Genomic DNA, 18,319 nt, shown 5'->3' with positions numbered 1-18,319 from the left:
TTGGGTCCTTACAGGAAGGAGCCATGGAAGTTGCTTGAAAGTGGGACTGATGTGGGTGAACTTTTCTGTGCATGTCAGGAGGCACTAGGTAGCATTCTGTATATGCTGCGATTCAAAGAGCTGAGAACTAAGGGATGCCAAGTGGGAGGTGTTACAAAGGCTGATGAGGATTTTGGTAAAAGGTGGAACCAACGTACTGCTAGAAGGAGAAGTGCACACAGTTACTTACAAATGCTGGCAGAACCTCGAATTGGAACGAAGTTGGGAAGGGTGACAAGACATGAACTAAGAATTGTTCCCTGCTGTCAGAATTGCTTCCAAACACCAAGGGCTAAACCAATTTGGTACAAATTGATGTAGCTCCATTTGAATTCAATGAAGAGATACCAATTTACACTAGCTGGCAATCTGGCCCATTTAACATAGTCTGGAGTTCATCCCACAGTCTAAATGCAGAACCACTATTGAAGAACTAAACAGTTTGCTCCCTTTGTTGCTAAAATAGGTATCTTAAATTCCTGCTGTATTGTAGGCTGGCCCTTCTGGTGCCTGTTGTGAGGTGAAGGAATGAGGCTGTGGATTAGCCCAGATGAATACCACCAAATATACAGAGAAAATCATCTGAACTTCTGGGTACTTGTCTAAATCAAATTTCTAAAAGATTCAAGACATTGTCACTTCCTCCCCCTCCTTTACCCTCTGAAAACAGTGGGATGCCTAAGGTCTAAAATTACCAGCCACATCAAAAATTAAACTCATAAGTCCCATGTCCCTTGGGAGAAACACACTGTAGATACAGAACTGTCCTGCTGACTACCTGTAGCATTGTTAACTTTGTATATGTACAGTTTAGGTTGAGCTACCGTACTTTGGCTGGCTCTGCCTCTCCATGACCAAATCTGCACATCATTTGTGTGGCTGCCAGGATGGGCACACTTGCCAGAAGAGCTGCTAGCAGAATTTTATACTGCTGTGCATGAGAAAGCCTTGTTAAACACATGAATCCAGCCAGCTTCAGGGCAGGCACATACAATCCCATCTTTGCACAAAGTTCAGTGTGATCCTCTAACTAGTATTTATCTGCAACACTTGCGTAAATTGTTACGAAATCCTTCACAGTGCCAACAGTGCTGTGATGAAATGTTGAGTGCTACAAAAACATTCTCCATTGTTGTTTCAGCTTGGGACTACAACCCACATTCGTTTGTGGATGTAATAACTTAATTATATAACCAAGACACTTCAGAAACTGGAAGGAACATCAAGTCAAAGTCAGTTCTCTGACTACATCACCCCCAGTCAAGAGACATGGAGCTTGCTTACTCCTTGTTCACAATTGCAGCAGAAATATTGATTGTTTCTTTTATTCTGGTGGCAGCATGGGCAATTTATTATGAGCTCTCCTACTCCGAAATCCCTCCTGGAGTTGAGCAACCTGGAAAGCTTCGCATCCTTCACTGCCTGCTGATTTTTTCATGTGTGCTGGTGAGTTGACGTTTGGAACTGCATTTTCATTTGAGTTTTTGATTGACATGGGAGGGTTGGAGGGGAAGCAGGGGGAAAGTTTTAAAAGTAAATGTTGAGATGTGGTGCACTCTGCTGAGACAGAAACTAGGAGAGACGGGACAAGTATTTAAGATGAGATGAAAGGCTGACTTTGAGTTATGGAGCAAATTCCATTCTTCTCCTGAGGGTGCAGATATGCTCCTGCCAGCAGAATTTGATGACTAAGTTAGTGTGGCAGAGAATTCAACCCTGAATTCCACTGTCCAGGGACCAGCTGAGACCAAGTCTGTGACTGAGGGAGCTGGAAATCTGCTGCTATGTACATCATCTGCTACCCCTGCCCTTTAGGGAAAGGGTATCTTAGGGCAACAGCAGCTACTGTCCTCAAGGCTGCAAAAAACACCTGCAGACCAGAAGCTGGCCTGACACAGAGGTTTCCTTTCCTTGCTGCTCCATCCTTGCAGAAATACTTACGGTAGAGCATTCACAAATTCTCTGGGATCTGCAAGGAGATTCATGCAATGCATACTGTTAAGAAGCAACACCTGGCTTTCCACCAAATATATAAATCTCACTGTGTGAAATATTTCCGTGAAACATAACTCAAATAAAAATTGTTCGCAAAACTGAAATGGTTTAACTTTTTTTTTTAAACTGGTTTGTGTGGGCTAGCATGCCTTCATGTTCAAAAAGATGTTGCCTTTTCCATAGCTTAGTTGGATTGTTGTGAGCCCACAATTCACAAGATGTGCCCTTGCATGTTCGTGCAGATTTGCATATGTTCAGAACTATGTATGGGAATGAAACTCACAAGCTAATAGCAGCCTCAAATGTTTGCAGTAAGTTGGTGTGTTTTGATTGTTCTGTTAGTGGAAAGGTGTAAACTTCCCCCCTCCCCGGCTCACCTACAGCTATTAATTTTCTTATTGTTTAAAACAGTGTTTCCCAAACTTAGGACGTCACTTGTGTAGGAAAAGTCCCTGGCGGGCCGAGCTGGTTTGTTTACCTGCTGCGTCTGCAGGTCCAGCTGATCGCGGCTCCCACTGGCCGCGGTTTGCTGCTCCGGGCCAATGGGAGTTGCTGGAAGCGGTGGCCAGTACCGTTTCCAGCAGCTCCCATTGGCCCGGAACAGTGAACTGTGGCCAGTGGGAGCCACGATTGGCCGAACCTGGGGACAGGGCAGGTAAACACACCAGCCTGGCCTGCCACGGGCTTTCCCTACAGAGGCAGCGTCCCAAGTTTGAGAAACACTGGTCTAAAAGTCCAATGACCTAGCAAATGGCTGTGAATGGACAAAGTCTAATTTTGACAACTTTTGAGATCCAATTTGAACACTTCACACAATTCTAGGGCTTGTGTAATGAGGAGATGATTATTTTATTTCTTGGTTACAGAAACAATAATCAGTTTCCTGTATCTGATGCACAACTGCATTACCAAATTTCTCTTTCTGACGGCTAGTTTTATAGCACAACTTTTTAACAATGGGGATTAGATGACTCATGGGGATTGGTGATGGAATGCAAAGCCTTTTACCTCCAGGTCAACTGTTCAAATTAACTGTTGTGGCAACCACAATTCACAATAATCTGAAGGCTATTTGGTCATCTATGTTGAAGGAGTTGATGATCTTAGTTCACTTCCTACAGGACCAATGACCACTATTGGCATGGACTGGAACTTCTGTTGGCATTCTTGACAAAGGACTTAATAGGCCAGGAGGGCTAAAGCACCCTCTATTTTGAGGCATAAAAACTGGGAGATGTAGGGGTAACTTGCACAGCAACTACCAATGAGGCATTTATTCTGAGGAAAAACAGAGGACTTCCATCTCCAGGCCTATCAACATGGTAACTTTTACCATCAGAGCTGGGGGAAAATTTTCACACAAACAGCATATTCACCAAAAAAAATGGCAGTTTTGAGTAAACCAAAAGTATTACCAAATTTGACACAAATTCACATTTTGGCCAATTTCCCCCAGATTTAGCTGCCATTCACACAACCAGCAGCAGGTGATGGTGTCCTCCTTGTAGCCCAGTTCCTCTTGCTGTCTGATGTGGAGAAGAGATTTGAACTTGGGTCTCCCACATTATGAATGCCTGTGGAGTGCTGCTGTGAATGACAGTGAATAGCCATTGGGCGAGGGAAAGAGAGGCTGTCTCTATAGAGGTGGTTAGACATGCATTCATCCGTGGTATGGGAGACCCAAATTCAAGTCTCTGTTCCAATGACTGTTTAATAATTTATACATAGTTCAGCAGCTTCATCAATGGAGACAGAGAGACCCACACCAGACTGCCCCATAGCCCGGTAGCTAGGGTACTTTTGTGCCCTGCAGGGAATGCAGATTCAAATCCCTTCTCCACGGTAAATGGCGGGAGGAACTGAATACAGGTAGGTGCCCTGATCACTGGACTAAAAGTTACAAGAAAAGCACCAGCACTTGCCTCCTCCTCCAGCCATTTTATGAATCGAACCCTTTAAAAATACCACCAATAAAATGTTTCAGTCAAACAACAAGTTTCTTTTGACCTGTAATGGATTTTTTTCAGTGTGCCAAAATCTTTATTTTTAGTTTTTCAAAATTGGTTCAACCTGCACCAGTCCTCCATCCCCTGGTTTTTCAGAATGGTCAAAAAATCAGTTATTTGCCCAGTTCTGATGATCATCACTACATTTACTTGAAACCCTCTTTTATGAGCTCAAAACACTACAGTAAATAGCCACATATTTATTTGCCCATAGCAAAAAAAACCAAAAAAACCCATTAAGCCCTGTGCACTGCCTGCACAGTTGCCAGATCAGGGCCATCTTCAACTAATTTCTGGCCTTCCTTGTTCCAAACAGGGTAAGATTTTGGAGCGCCTGGGTTTCTGCTCTGAGATTGACTTTATCCGCTACACACAAGATGGAAAAAAACTGCAGGAGGATCCCAAACTCTTCATCAAGGATCTGCAGTTTGAGGACGTACCTGTGAGAGTTTACCAGCCTAGAGCGCCTTCTGATGGCCTAAGGAGAGGGGTCATCTACTTGCATGGAGGAGGCTGGATGTTTGGAAGCATTAGTAAGTCATTAAAGGGGGAAACAAACACTAACAGTATTTAAAATAAATAACTCATCTGAACTGTTTAGAACCTCTGAAAAGATTCCAGGTCTGTTTCCCATTTCAGGAGAAGTTTTGGACCAGTTCTTATTGTATCCAAATGGAGTTGTGGCTTCCATATTACTATCGAAATTAATATACAATGGTTGCTGTTGGTAAAAACAGCTTTCAAATCCAACCTTCTGAAGCCTGATGGCCTAATGCCCTGTTTTTATATAAATTTGTGCAACTCCATTGAACTCCAAGAGGAGAATTGAGGTCTGTAATGTTTATTGGTGCCTGTATTTTGGGTGTCCAAGTGATGTTAAAATGTCACATGGAGGGTTTTGTTTTTTGGGGGTGGATGGAGAGTTCACACTAGGTAGAAAAGATTGCCTGTCATAGGCCACCCAAAGCTTTTCTACAAAGATTGGAAGAAACAAAGAAAGAAAATTGGGCTGTATAAATAGGGGTATTGCCAGCAGATCAAGGGACGTGATCATTCCCCTCTGTTCGGCATTGGTGAGGCCTCATCTGGAGTACGGTGTCCAGTTTTGGGCCCCACACTCCAAGAAAGATGTGGAAAATTTGGAAAGTGTCCAGCGGAGGGCAGCAAAAATGACTAGGAGGCTGGAGCACATGACTTATGAGGAGAGGCTGAGGGAAATGGGATTGTTTAGTCTGCAGAAGAGAAGACTGAGAGGGGATTACATAGCTACTTTCAACTACCTGAAAGGTGGTTCCAAAGAGGATGGATCTAGATTGTTCTCAGTGGTATCAGATGACAGAACAAGGAGTAATGGTCTCAAGTTGCAGTGGGGGAGGTTTAGGTTGGATATTAGGAAAAACTTTTTCACTAGGAGGATGGTGAAGCACCTAGGGAGGTGGTGGAATCTCCTTTCTTAGAGGTTTTTAAAGTCAGGCTTGACAAAGCCCTGGCTGGGATGATTTAGTTGGGGTTGGTCCTGCTTTGAGCAGAGGGTTGGACTAGCTACCTCCTGAGGTCCCGTCCAACCCTGATATTCTATGATTCTCTAGGAAGTGGATTGTCACAAATTGCTTGGAGGGCTAACACAGGTATCTTTCTTGTTTTCTAGAAAACTGAAAATACTCAGGGTAGAGCTGGACGAATAATTGATTTTTTTGGTTCCGCACATTAATTAATTAATTAAAGCCATCAGTTTGGATCAAACTGAGCAGGGAAAAAATGGTGGTGGTGCGTTCTGATCTGTTGCCATCCACTTTATAATTTTCAGCCCAATGGTTAGGACACTCACTTGAGACGTGGCGGTCTCAGGCTCAGATCCTTACCCTAGAACAGGGATTTGAAGTTACATCTTTCTTCTCTTAAATAAGGGCCTCGACCCCCAGGCTATAGGGGTCTATTTCCATCTCTCCTGGCATAGCTGTTCCACTTTGTATAAAATACTTGCTCTCTGGCCCAGTGACTGTTTAAGAGCAAGAATGACACTATAGCCTGGAGTTAAGAGGGATGTAGCAGGGGAACACTCAAGTTAAAGTCCTTGTGCCAATGAATAATTATATATATATAAACTGGAACAGCTGCAACAGAAGAGATAGAGTGCCCCACCCTAGAACAGCCCATAGTCTAGTGGTTAGGTCAGTCAGCTGAGAAGATAGAGACCTAGTTTCAGATTGTTGCTCCAGAGGAGTGATTCGAACCTTCATCTCCCACATCCAGATGAGTGCCCTAACCACTGAGCTAAAGGTTATAAGATGGGCAGCAGCACGGCTGTCTGTCAAGTTGTAAACCTAGCCTTCCCCCTCAACATTTTTTGGCCAAAACTATTTGGCGAATTTCTGTCATATTAGTAAATAGTTTCAGGTCAAACAAAACTGCATTTTTGGCAAATAAATTATGTCTGAAAATTTTGCCCATCTCAAACAGATTTTTGACGGGTCTTCAAGCCAGTCTCCAGTTTGGCTCACACTTTCAATTGCAGGTTTAATATCAGGAGTGCAAGTTTAGGGTCCTTTTCAAGAAAATTTAGCCATCACTATCCATTTATTGCTGTAGAAAGGATCAAGAGACAAAATTCTGCCCTCAGTTTCTCCCTTTCAACCCCACTGCCTTCACGGAACACTAGAAAGGTCAGATAAATACAAGGCAGATTTAGCACAAGCCCATTAGCTGTGTTACAGAATATACATCAGTACTGATTGGACCGCCTCAGAGCAGAGTAACATAATATGGTGTTAAATGTTGATGGCCCTTCTGGATTAAGGCTTCCACTGCTGGTGGAGCTGAACAGTAGAAAACGTGTAGAAATCTTCTCTAGCGTATCAACCTGCGCCTACTGTTAAATCAGGAATGGGTGGTATGTGTTATTTGGTTGCAGCAGTAGTCTGAAAATACCGTACCTGAGCTTCTTAGAAATATGCATGTGAAGAGAAAGGTGAAAAGCGTTGCACTTTAACAGTGCCGCAAACAAGTGAAAATGCAGTTCATGAGCTAACAAATACAACTATTTAACTGGCAAAAACAAACAAACCCAAGACAATTAGAAATAGGCCCAAACCAAAACTACGGATTCACCCCACACTATTTGGGATGGAAAATTTTGGATCCGGGTCTGGATCAAGAAACAAATGTTCAGCTGGGACTCATCTGAATTTAAGACACTAATTCAGTGCCATTGGAAACATTTGTTTTCAGATTCCTATGACAGAGTGTGTCGCTATATTGCCAGAGAAAGCGAATCAGTGGTGGTGTCTGTTGGGTGAGTTAATTCAGTACAAATGGAGATTTTGTACAAGGAGTGGGTACGACAAATATTGCAACCTTGTGCAGTATCTTTGGCGACCGTTGTATTCAATGTTTTTGTATTATTGTGTTCTACTTCCTGTGGGAGGGTTACCACAGCTCTTCCAGGAACTAAGAACATTGCGGGTTTTCATACATCAGGTCAGCTGCACCCGGATTTCCGCTCAATGGTCCAGCGAGAGCACCCATTCTCAGGCTTCCACCTCCCCAGCCATTGCCTTTTGTGAATGGAGATCTGCCTCTTGCTCCCTTCTGACCGGGTTATTTCTAGGCTACCCAGCTCCTTGCCTTCACTGTGGCATTCCCAGTACAGACTGGCTGCCCAAGCACACCTGCTTGCTTTCTCTTCCGAGATGACTCACAGAGCGACTGCCCATCATTACAGATATATCACAGCTCTTTTTATGCAAGTCTATTTTATTGGCAAATGCACTACAGAGAAAACCTACTAAAAACAATAAAAACCTACATACATACTAACAAGCGTACTAGACATCAACCCAGTTCTAACATAGACTCCAGCAGGAACAGTCCTTTCTACTGGATGCATCCGATGAAGTGGGTTTTAGCCCACGAAAGCTTGTGCTCAAATAAATTTGTTAGTCTCTAAGGTGCCACAAGTACTCCTGGTCTCTTAACTTCATAACAGGATCTGCTCAGAACTAGCTCACTTACCATATTTTACTCCACCCTTTATGCAGGTCAGGGTCTTTGATCTGGAGTTTCAAGGAGCAGATAATTAGTAAACAATGGGTTTTCCTCCGTACTTCCAAAGGGTGGTTTTGAAGTGGATCATTTGAATTCCCCCTGCTACTTTCTAGAAAACCCACTTCACATGCATTGTTCGAAAAAGCCCTTTGAAGTTCTTAATATCTTCCAGGGATTGCATTGGTCAGTCTCCTAGAGAAGTTATATACATACATTTCCACAATATCACACACTCAATTGCATTTTTAATTTGATGGATCCCAAAGACAATAAACCTAATTCAACAAGGTCTAACGTAATTCAATAAAGTATATTCAGGATATTGCAGGAAATTATCAGTCTGTCACAGGGGTGCTTGTGGTAAGTCGCTGAGATGGTAAACAACTCCAAAGAGGTACCACCCTCTGGGTTGGTTTGAAAGTTCTGGTTGAAACTGGATTTTCCAGAGACCAAGAGACAAAAAAAGAGCTTTTGGTATAAAAAGCTAAGCTTGAATGGATACAGGGTCTTTCTCTTGATTCAGCAAATGGACAGGATCTTTGGTCTTAATAGGGCCCCCAGCCATATTGGCCTACCACAGCCCTGTAAAACCAATGGATGATTTTGGGTACATTTTGTGTCTAAATCTGTTTATGGTTTATTATAGGTTTTCTTTGTGATGCTTTTACCTTACGAATAAATGTTCTCTGCTGAGAAAGAGCTGTGTGGTAACTCATAATTGCTGGTATACACTGGTCATAGACGTTGGAGAAAAAGCCACACGGGGCTGGCCATCAGGTAGACTGGCTTGCTGGGGAGATCACGGTGTATGTCAGGGGGCTGTGGAGCCTTGTCAGACTCCTGGTCAGAAGGGAGTGGGACACAGGTCCTTGCCTAGGGACAGATGACAACTAGAGACCTGAATGGGCAGTCATGGAGAGGACCATGGAAGTGGGATACAAATGTAGTTACTCTGAAATTGTGCCAGAGAGTTTAGAATTGGCACGTTGAACTTTCAGGAATATGTCTTTATTGGACAACTGCTTGTTCAGCATGAAAACAGCTCATCAAAAGGCCCAGATTTACATTCTGCACTGTACCCTATTTTCCTCCATGCTGCGATGATGCCGGGCCTGCCCTGTGTCACAAACTAGTCATCCTGCTACCCCACAACCGAGACATGGTTCCTGCCATGAAAACAGATTTTTTTCCTTTGCATTTAATCCAATATTTACTATGGTTTTTGCAGACCCAAGAAATAGTTTACACATGGCATGCAAATATTATTGAGAAGGTCACACAAGGTTATGCTGCAGAATGAACAAGAGGGTGTTTGAACACACATCTAATGTCCTCTACTCTTTTTTGCGAGGGCATGTGCTTCAAGCCTGTGGAAAGCAGACATTGCAATAGGAGACTCTTCCTCAGGGTTACTTTGTTTGGGATATGTTCTTATATTACGTATACCATTAAATTAAGACATAGCATGCATCATTTTCCTATTTACAATATACAAAAGGTGCATGCCCCTCTGAAATGCCTCTTTCTCTTGTATCATAACTGTTAACATAATTGTTTCTTGTTTAGGAACGACTCACCCCATTTTATTATGAGTGAACTATTTATTCTTCATTTGCCTTTTCTGTCAAAAATCTCTCCTTGTCCAATCTATTGCAGCAGAGTTAAGAGAAGTGTCTACCTCTTTCTCCTCATATGTCCCTCATGTTGGGAGGTAGATACTTGGCATTTTCAGTACCCCAGACTAATGTTAGGGAACATATCTACTTGTCGCCTCCTGTATGCCTCTTCCTGGCTATGCTCCACCTTTTATAAATACTTCCTGTCTCCTCCATTCCCTGTCTCCTTCACTCCCACATTGGTGACCTTCTTTCATGCCACTCATAACTTAATCACAGGCTCCAAATTAATGTTTATCAAGAGGCAGATTAAGACCTCTTTAACATCTTGGCCCCATATATTTTAAAATATTTACTACATTCACAGTTAATGAAGCAGTCTGTGTCTCATAAAGAGAGCTGATCATGTTTTAGTTCTGATTGTTTTCTGCTATTAAGTGGAGCTCATTCCTGAGGGAAGACTCCCTGTTGAAATTTGAACAGTTGCAATAAGATTGCAACTTATATAAAGGAAATGCTTCCTGCCCACAGAAGACTTATTTATCTTTTGGCATAATAGCAGTAATTGTTATTACTAAATAGCACACTTAATAATAACTGTGTACAGCTCAGTGAAGAAAAATGCAAAAGCATGATGAAGCCAGAGTACTTTTTAGACGACAATAGCCATTCTGAAGAGCACTTTCATACCGCTTAGAGTGAAGAACAAAGCTACACTCTACATTAAACTCGCTATGAAGTTTCCCCAACTCCTTCCAGGTCGGGATATTAAAACTTTTCCAGAGTGTGCACCCTGGGAGAGGAATAGTAGAGGCAGGGTTGGCTCCAGGCGCCAGTGAAGTCAATAGGTGCTTGGGGCGGCCAATGGAAAGGGGCAGCACATCTGGATCTTCGGCGGCAGGTCCCTCAGTCCCTCTCTTCCTCTTACAGCTGCCGCTGAAGAGGAAGAGAAGGAATGGCACGATTGAGCTCCCACCGAAGTGCCTCCGATCAGCTTTACCTTTGATTTTTTTTTCCCCACTTTTTTCCCCAAAAAAGCTGGAGCCGGCCCTGGGTAGAGGGATGGAAGAGCAGAAAAAAAAATTGACTATAAATAGAAAATAGTTGGTGTTGAATCTCTTCTCCCAATTATGGTCTTTCCTTGCTCACAGGTCGCAAGTATCAAATTAAAAAACAAACAGAATATTAGGGGCATCTAAAAAGGATGCTCTTTCTATGAGAAAATCCCACCACAAAGAATGAAGAATGTTGAAAGAAAATTTTTAAATTATTATGATGTATGTAGATTACAGTTGTGCCCAGAGAACCTACCTGAGATCTGCACTGCATTGTGGTAGAAATAGTAGAACCCACAGTGAGGAGCAGTCCCAGCTTTTCAGAGCCTCCAATATAAATAGATAGCTATATGACTAACTGATTTTTCTGTCCAGTAGCTGAACTAAATGATTTAAAAAATTGTTTTGGTTTCACCCAAAACAAAAATTTTCTGGTGAATTCTCAAAGAAAAAAACAACTCCTTAAAAATGTCATTTCAATTTGAACAAAATGTTGACCCGAAACCAAAAGTTTAGGGTTTTTTTATTTTAAAACTCCCCATCTCTTTTAAAATAAAATTCTCTTAAAATTAAAACAAAAATAATTTTGAATTGAAAAATCAAAACTTTTTTAAAAAAAAAACATTGAAACAAAAACATTTTGATTATTTTCGCCACCTGAAACAATTTGCAAATTCAGTACATATTTGCAGAATGTTTTGGACAAACAATCTGCATTTTAGGTGAAAAAAAGTTTTGTCTGAAAAATTTCAACCGGCACTCTGAACAGACAGGGCAGTCAAAGGGCGTGAGGGAAACAGAGACACAGGCCATGGCTACACTTAGAGTTCTGCAGCGCAGGTAGTTGCAGCTGTGTTCGTACAGCTGTGTAGGGCCAGCGCTGGAGTGTGGCCACACTGACAGCTACCAGCGCTGCAGTGTGGCCACATTTGCAGCATCTGCAGCGCTGTTGGGAGTGGTGCATTGTGGGCAGCTATCCCAGCATTCAAGTGGCTGCAACGTGCTTTTCAAAAGAGGGGGGTGGGGTGGAATGTGACAGGGAGCGTGGAGGAGACAGAGAGAATGGATTTTTGGAGCTGAAACTGTTCTCAGCTCCCTGCCTTGCAAGTTCTAAGGACTGGAAGACACACAGTGCCTACCTTCAATCATTTTAAAAGTTCTGACCCCCTTCCCCCACCCCTCTCTCATTCACTAAATGCAAATTATGTACTCCTAAATAGCCGTCAGACCGGATAAGCATCTGCTCAACACGGACTTCCCCCTCCCCCTCTGCCATGTGAGCGTGCTGTTTCTCTCTTCAAGCAAACAGCTGTGAACATTCCACAGTAATTCCCCTGCCTGCCTCCGCTCGCTCAGCAAACAGGAGCTGTGTTTGTTTTTTAAATAAGCAGTTTGGCTGAACTCCGAGCTCCCCCTTTCTTCCGGTTTGTTGTAGACAGGAATTCTGGGATACCTCCTTATACCCCGGAGGTCAATAAAAGCGCTGGTGGGGTCCACACTTGCTGACCAGCGCTGGATCACCAGAGCTGGAATCGCTACGCCCGAGGCTCGACCGGGTGTACAGCCAGCGCTGCAACCAGGGAGTTGCAGCGCTGGCCGTGCTTTGCAAGTGTGGCCACATCCTAAGTTGCAGCGCTGTAACCCCCTCACCAGCGCTGCAACTCTCTAGTGTAGCCATGGCCACGGTTAGATGAAGAAGCTTGTTGCAAGGTGAGTGACAGGCCTAGGAATAGAACTGTCCTCCCAACCCCCAGTCTCTGCTGCCTCTCCAATAATCAAATGTCTCCAATGTTGTAGGTATCGTTTGGCTCCTGAGCACAAGTATCCATCTCAATTTAGGGACTGTCTCACTGCTAGCATACACTTTATGAAGACTGCAGAAGACTATGGGGTGGATTCTGCCTGTGTTATCATTAGTGGGGACAGCGTTGGAGGCAATCTTGCTGCTGCTGTTTGCCAAGCATTAGTGAGCAGATCAAATTTTCCAAAGCCACTTGCTCAGATTTTGATCTATCCAGGCCTTCAGGCAATAGATTTTTATTTGCCTTCATATCAGCAAAACTGTGCAGTGCCCCTCCTGTACCGAGAGCACGTTATCAGCTGTTGTCTGAAGTATCTGGAGAAGGACGTCTCAGTATTGGAAAATGTCATGGAGGGGTCCCATGTTCCTTTGGACATGAAACTGAAGTATGGGAGATGGGTAAATCCAGACAATATCCCTGAGGAGTTTAAGATCAGAAGCTACAAACCACATTTGCCCACTTCATACTCAGATGAAGTCTATGAGGTGGCTAAACCAGCTTTAGAGACAACTTTTTCACCTCTTCTGGCTGAAGATTCCATTGTCAGCCAACTCCCCCTGTCTTATATTTTAACCTGTGAATACGATGTGCTTCGGGATGATGGACTGCTCTACAAGAAACGCTTAGAAGACAGTGGCATCCCTGTGACTTGGTACCACGTTAAAGATGGCTTCCATGGAGTGATAAGCTTATTTGATTTTGGGATTCTATCATTTCACTCTGGTAAAAAAGCAATGGATAACATTGTAAACTTTTTAAAAAGCTTATGAAAACTGTTTTTAAATGTTTGTATATATTTTAAAGTCTATATTTATACCAAGTTTCCGGAAGTCTGGATAAAAGAATTACTATGACAGGATTAGGGGTTTGTGGTTTTGATTCTGCTCTCTTCTGTGTTTTAGTTTGGGGGGAAGGGGCAAAATAAACAGGCCTACTTTTAAGGCTTATTGGGTTCACATTCTATAAGAATACAGGGTATTGTACATTTGTCTTTTGTTCAGTTTTGACTCCCAGACTGGAGTAATAATTTCTTTTGTCCTTTTAAATGATTGGCAATTTTAATAACTAATTAAACAATGCTTTCAGGAGTACAATAGAAAAAGAAACACACAATGCAAAGCAGTACCAGGGGGTGGAGCTGAGGAATTTGGAATGTGGGAGGGGGCTGTGGGTTGAGGCAGGGGGTTAGGAGAGGGTATGGGCTCTGGGCTGGGAGTGCGGGCTCTGGGCTGGAGCCAGGGATGAGGGATGTAGGGTGCAGGAGGGGGCTCCAGCTGGGAGGTGGAGCTGAGGGATTCAGCTTGCAGGAGGGGCTGTAGGTTGAGGCCTTGGTTGGGGTGCAGGAGGTGGACCCCCTGCCTAGGAGCCAGACCTGCTGGCCACTTCCGGGGTGCAGCGTGGTGCCAGGACAGGTAGGCACTAGCCTGTCTTAATTCTGCAACACCACCGACTGGATTTTTACTGGCCTTGTCAGCAGTGCTGCCCGGGGCTGCCAGGGTCCCTTTTCAGCTGGGCATTCTGGTCGAAAACTGGACACTTGGCAATCCTAGCCACAGGCCCCAGGAAACATAAGCATTCCCTTCTAGGTCTATGCAGGCCCTGTTCTCTCTACAGGTCAGCAATAGTCACACTCCAACCCCCTAGTCCTCCAAGCATCTGCCTGGAGTGCCCAGCCCCAGTCTGCTGGACATTCACAGTATTCACAGATTCACTGCTTCCAAAGAAGCAGGACACCCCAGCGAACCAGTTTCACCTCAGATCATTGTTCTGCTTCACACGCAGCTCTTAGGTATATTTATAATGCAGACAAGTACAAGCTGATTTAACAAAGTAGAGAGATACAAGTCAGAGCAGGTAGAAGTATTGGAAACAGATGGTGGCATAGAAAATCAAATCAAATCAAACGCAAAGAGGCATACATTATTAGGCACACAATACACAATGACCAGATTGGAAATAAGCATCTGTTACCCCCTGCCTGAAAGGAAACTGTCTGAGAATGTCACCTCCTGGTTACCTGCCTTAAGAACAACATTTTCAGGATAGACACATAACTTCTTAAATATTGTCTGAGCATACATTTTGCAGCGATTATGTTGACCAGTGAGCTACTGTTTCTTGGTAGATACATCATGTGCCACCCTTTAGTGAATTATTATGCATATATCTGACCCATGTGATCCTTGGAAACTCCTGTGCACCTCCTGTATACTCTGCAAGTTGACATCAAGTCCCTGGGTCACTTCTCTCTCTTTACTCCCCCCGCCCCTGGGGAACGGGAAGAAAGCCACAAAGGGCCTCCTTCTCCCTCTCCTAGAAATGGGAGAGTCACATAATTAATTCCTCAAGAAAAACAAACATCAGCTACATTTGGTATCAGAATATGACCAGGAGCGGCGCCAGGGTTTTTGGCGCCCTAGGCGAGGGTCCTTCCGCGCTCCCTGGTGGCGGCGGCAATTCTGCTGCGGGGGGGGTCCTTCCGCGCTCCTGGTCTTCGGGGCACTTCAGCAGCAGGTCCCGGAGCGTATGAAGGACCTGCCGCAGAATTGCTGCTGAAGACCCAGAGCACGGAAGGACCCCCCGCCGCCGAATTGCTGCCGAGAGCAGCAAAATGCCGCCCCTCCAAATCCTGGTGCCCTAGGTGACTGCCTAGGTCGCCTAAATGGAAGAGCCGACCCTGAATATGACTGAGTATTTTCAGGTGATGCTTGGTTAGCAGGCATTTAGGTTTCCCATTCTCACATCTGCTGCTGTTCAGAACAACTGACCAGCACAGCCAGAACATAACCTTTGAACCAATCACCCAGAAAAAACATTTATACTATGACTCTTACAGTGTAAGTGCAGCAGAGTTCTACCACAGTAAGGTCAGTGCAGCAGTTTTTAGCCTGAAAACTATCATATTAAAAGTAGACAACATAATAAAACTACCTTTTTCTTCAGCTGACATGATGGACACTGCAAATGGTACATTTATCTGAAAGCTACATTATTCCAGATAAGTACTAGAGTAAAGCTATGCACTGGTTCTCTTGCACAGAGGTTTAACTAGATGTTTAACCATTTGCAAAACAGTCACTTTAGGGCTACAGCAGCTTCTCTCTGCCAAATTTAAAGAGACAGCTGCCAGAAAAGGATGCTGGGAAAGAGTTTTTGCTATGAGCTGGGTTAAACTTTGTTATGACTTGAGTTAAAATCTCATTAAAAACTCATGTAGGAACATGCCCTCTACTTAAGAGAGTTGTGAGACAGATAAGGGACCATACCTAAAGCAAGATAGAGTCTGAAAACTAAGGACCCAAGGGCAAAGAGGGCGGAGATGTGTATTGTAACCAGGTGGGGCTGGGTGTATCTGTGAGAGAAGACAGACATACAGGCCCAGATTCTCAATGGTATTTAGGCTTGTAGTTCCCAATGATTTCAATAGGAGATAGGCACCTAAGGTACCTTTGAGGGACTGGCTGACAGAGACAACTGGAAAAAATCTGAGTAGAAGCCTGTAAACACAGCGTAGCCCAGGACCCTAGAGAGAGGGCCTAAGTCAGGGTGCTGGCTGAAAAGAAGCACTCCTTTTGCTTTCCGTTCCCTCTGCATTTGCAGAAGCAAGCCTTTGTACATTCCTTGTAAATAAGCAAGATGGCATTAAATAAAATAACAGACTCTATCATCAGTTCCTGCTCCCAGCTGGAACATACTGAGGGCTACTTTGACTAGCCTCTTGCATCAAAAAAGGGTAATAACTCTATGGTGACCAGATAGCAAGTGTGAAAAATCGAGACAGAGGTGGGGGGTAACAGGAACCTATATAAGAAAAAGACCCAAAAATCGGGACTGTCCCTATAAAATTGGGACATCTGGTCACCCTAAGTAACTCCTGTAAGACAGTAAGCCTCCAGTGCTGTGTCTCAGCAGGAGTGAATCAGTCACTAATAAAGGTTCTTTTAGGGAAGAGGGCTGCTTTTCTTTCTCACTCTCAGAACCATTGCAGTTATATGTGCTATGACACAGTATTGCCGAATAAAGGATTTGCTCTCTGGAAGTTTGGAACGTTTCACTTATTCATACTCTTTTCTCTTCCATACCTTGGTTCTGGTTGAAGGTCTAATTAAACTCTTAAATCAGACCATTTTTTCGCATCCACATCTACCTTAAGATGTCAGAGAGCTTTTCTATTATGGCTCAGTAAATTAATATTAGACTTAATATATTGAAGCCAAAATTACAGCATTGTCTGTGACAATGTTTTACTAAAGCAAGTAAAGTACCTTGTAATCACATGCGTTTGCACTGTGAGCATTTTAAATAAAGCTGAATATTTTACTGTTTAAAAAAAAAGACTGATTTGATCAAAAATATTTTTCTCTGTCTAGAATGCTGGCTATGATTACATTTCCATAAGAATTAGTGAGATATCGCCATGTAGAAGATCATTATTTGTAGTAACCTCATAATGATATGAAAGCATATGAACAAAGGAAAAGAATAATGTCCTTGAGCTGAAAACTTAAGGTCTAGATGGCACAAGTTGTTCGATGCATAAGGCCCTCTTGACTTCAATGGGAACTTGCAAAATTGGGCTCTAAATCTGCAGAGTTATCATTATTATGTCATGAAATAAATATGAAATAACACAAAGGGGCTATGTACGCTAACAGAGTAACCACATGACATTAGAAAATATAAACCATGATTGCTGGCTTTTCAGAACCAATTTCCAAACACTGGTGATGTAAAACAATTCAATAGCCTTTGGAATTAATGTGGGGTTCTTTCAACAGCTCTGTGTCTTGGGCTTTGAGTGGGGAATCAAACAGACTGCTCTCTCACCTTTGCATCTGGTCGCACCCCATTTCCAACAAACATCTTATTATTGGTGGCAAGATTATCCTTGCCAGTGAATATTTGGGGAAAGCGCAGGGATATGCAGAGTGGCCAATCCCAAACCGAAAATGATGAATCAGGCCTCCAAAAATAATTACAAATCCTGAAATGTTACAAAAATAATTGTCAGGTACATTTTCTTTGCTTTCTGGCTTCTGAGCCCTTGGGGGATACTTGGGTCACATTTTCAATCTTCTCTACGCAACCACAAGGGTTAGACATTTACTTTTTTTTAAAATAGAAGCTGAGATACTGATGTAATTCCATCATTCCCAGAGCTGGGCCTTTAAGAACGCCCCCACCCCCAATCATGAGATGCTTGTCATAAAACCATGAGAGTTGGGAACACTGGACTGCATTGCTGAGAGATACCGCAAATGCAGGCATGACGTAAGCACCTCCAAAATGTTCAGAGTTCCTATTATCTGCTACACGTCTAAAATTTGGGATGCTTATCTGAACTCAGACTTTAAAATGGGATTGCTTTCTCTCTTTTTTTGGATAAAATGGCTTGTTGTTTAGCTAATGCCTTTCTAAAGGTCCCATTCTGATTTTTTTTTAAATAATGGCATAATCCCAGTGCACTCTGAAATGAATAAATTATGGATGCAGATCACATGCAATGTACAGTACAGTCTTTTCTCTCTCTTCTGGTAAATGTATCTGCATACCACAAACTTTGAACTTCAGGTTCTTTACATAGTCCTAGATAAATATCACCTACGAACAGTCTCATATACCATCCTGGAGACATGAGACTGAACTATAGACATAGATTACCGTGGCCCACCCCCTTTATCCTTCCCACAATCAATGTAAGATTAAATGCAGTCTCGGTGTATGAATAGCTGGCAGCTTGTACAGTGTTTTGGAGTGTCTAA

The 18,319-nt window shown here is 43.2% G+C and overlaps 1 protein-coding gene across 1 annotated transcript; it reads left to right on the top strand.

Moving 5' to 3' along the window:
* The first annotated feature begins 1,308 nt into the window (after positions 1–1,308).
* On the top strand, positions 1,309–13,327 carry LOC115637058 (arylacetamide deacetylase-like 4). The gene is made up of 4 exons (XM_030537895.1): positions 1,309–1,485; positions 4,357–4,573; positions 7,269–7,332; positions 12,553–13,327. The coding sequence occupies exons 1-4, from the start codon at positions 1,309–1,311 to the stop codon at positions 13,325–13,327; spliced, it is 1,233 nt and encodes a 410-aa protein (XP_030393755.1).
* Positions 13,328–18,319: the final 4,992 nt, after the last annotated feature.

This window comes from Gopherus evgoodei, chromosome 18 (assembly GCF_007399415.2).
Source record: "Gopherus evgoodei ecotype Sinaloan lineage chromosome 18, rGopEvg1_v1.p, whole genome shotgun sequence".
Taxonomy (NCBI): Eukaryota; Metazoa; Chordata; order Testudines; family Testudinidae; genus Gopherus; species Gopherus evgoodei.
This window is presented reverse-complemented; position numbering and strand designations above follow the sequence as displayed.

Coding starts and splice junctions, on each gene's coding strand:
- LOC115637058 (XM_030537895.1), top strand. CDS start 1,309: ATGGAGCTTGCTTACTCCTTGTTCACAATTGCAGCAGAAATATTGATT. Junction 1,486..4,356: donor TGATTTTTTCATGTGTGCTG/GTGAGTTGACGT, acceptor TGTTCCAAACAG/GGTAAGATTTTGGAGCGCCT. Junction 7,333..12,552: donor TCAGTGGTGGTGTCTGTTGG/GTGAGTTAATTC, acceptor CCAATGTTGTAG/GTATCGTTTGGCTCCTGAGC.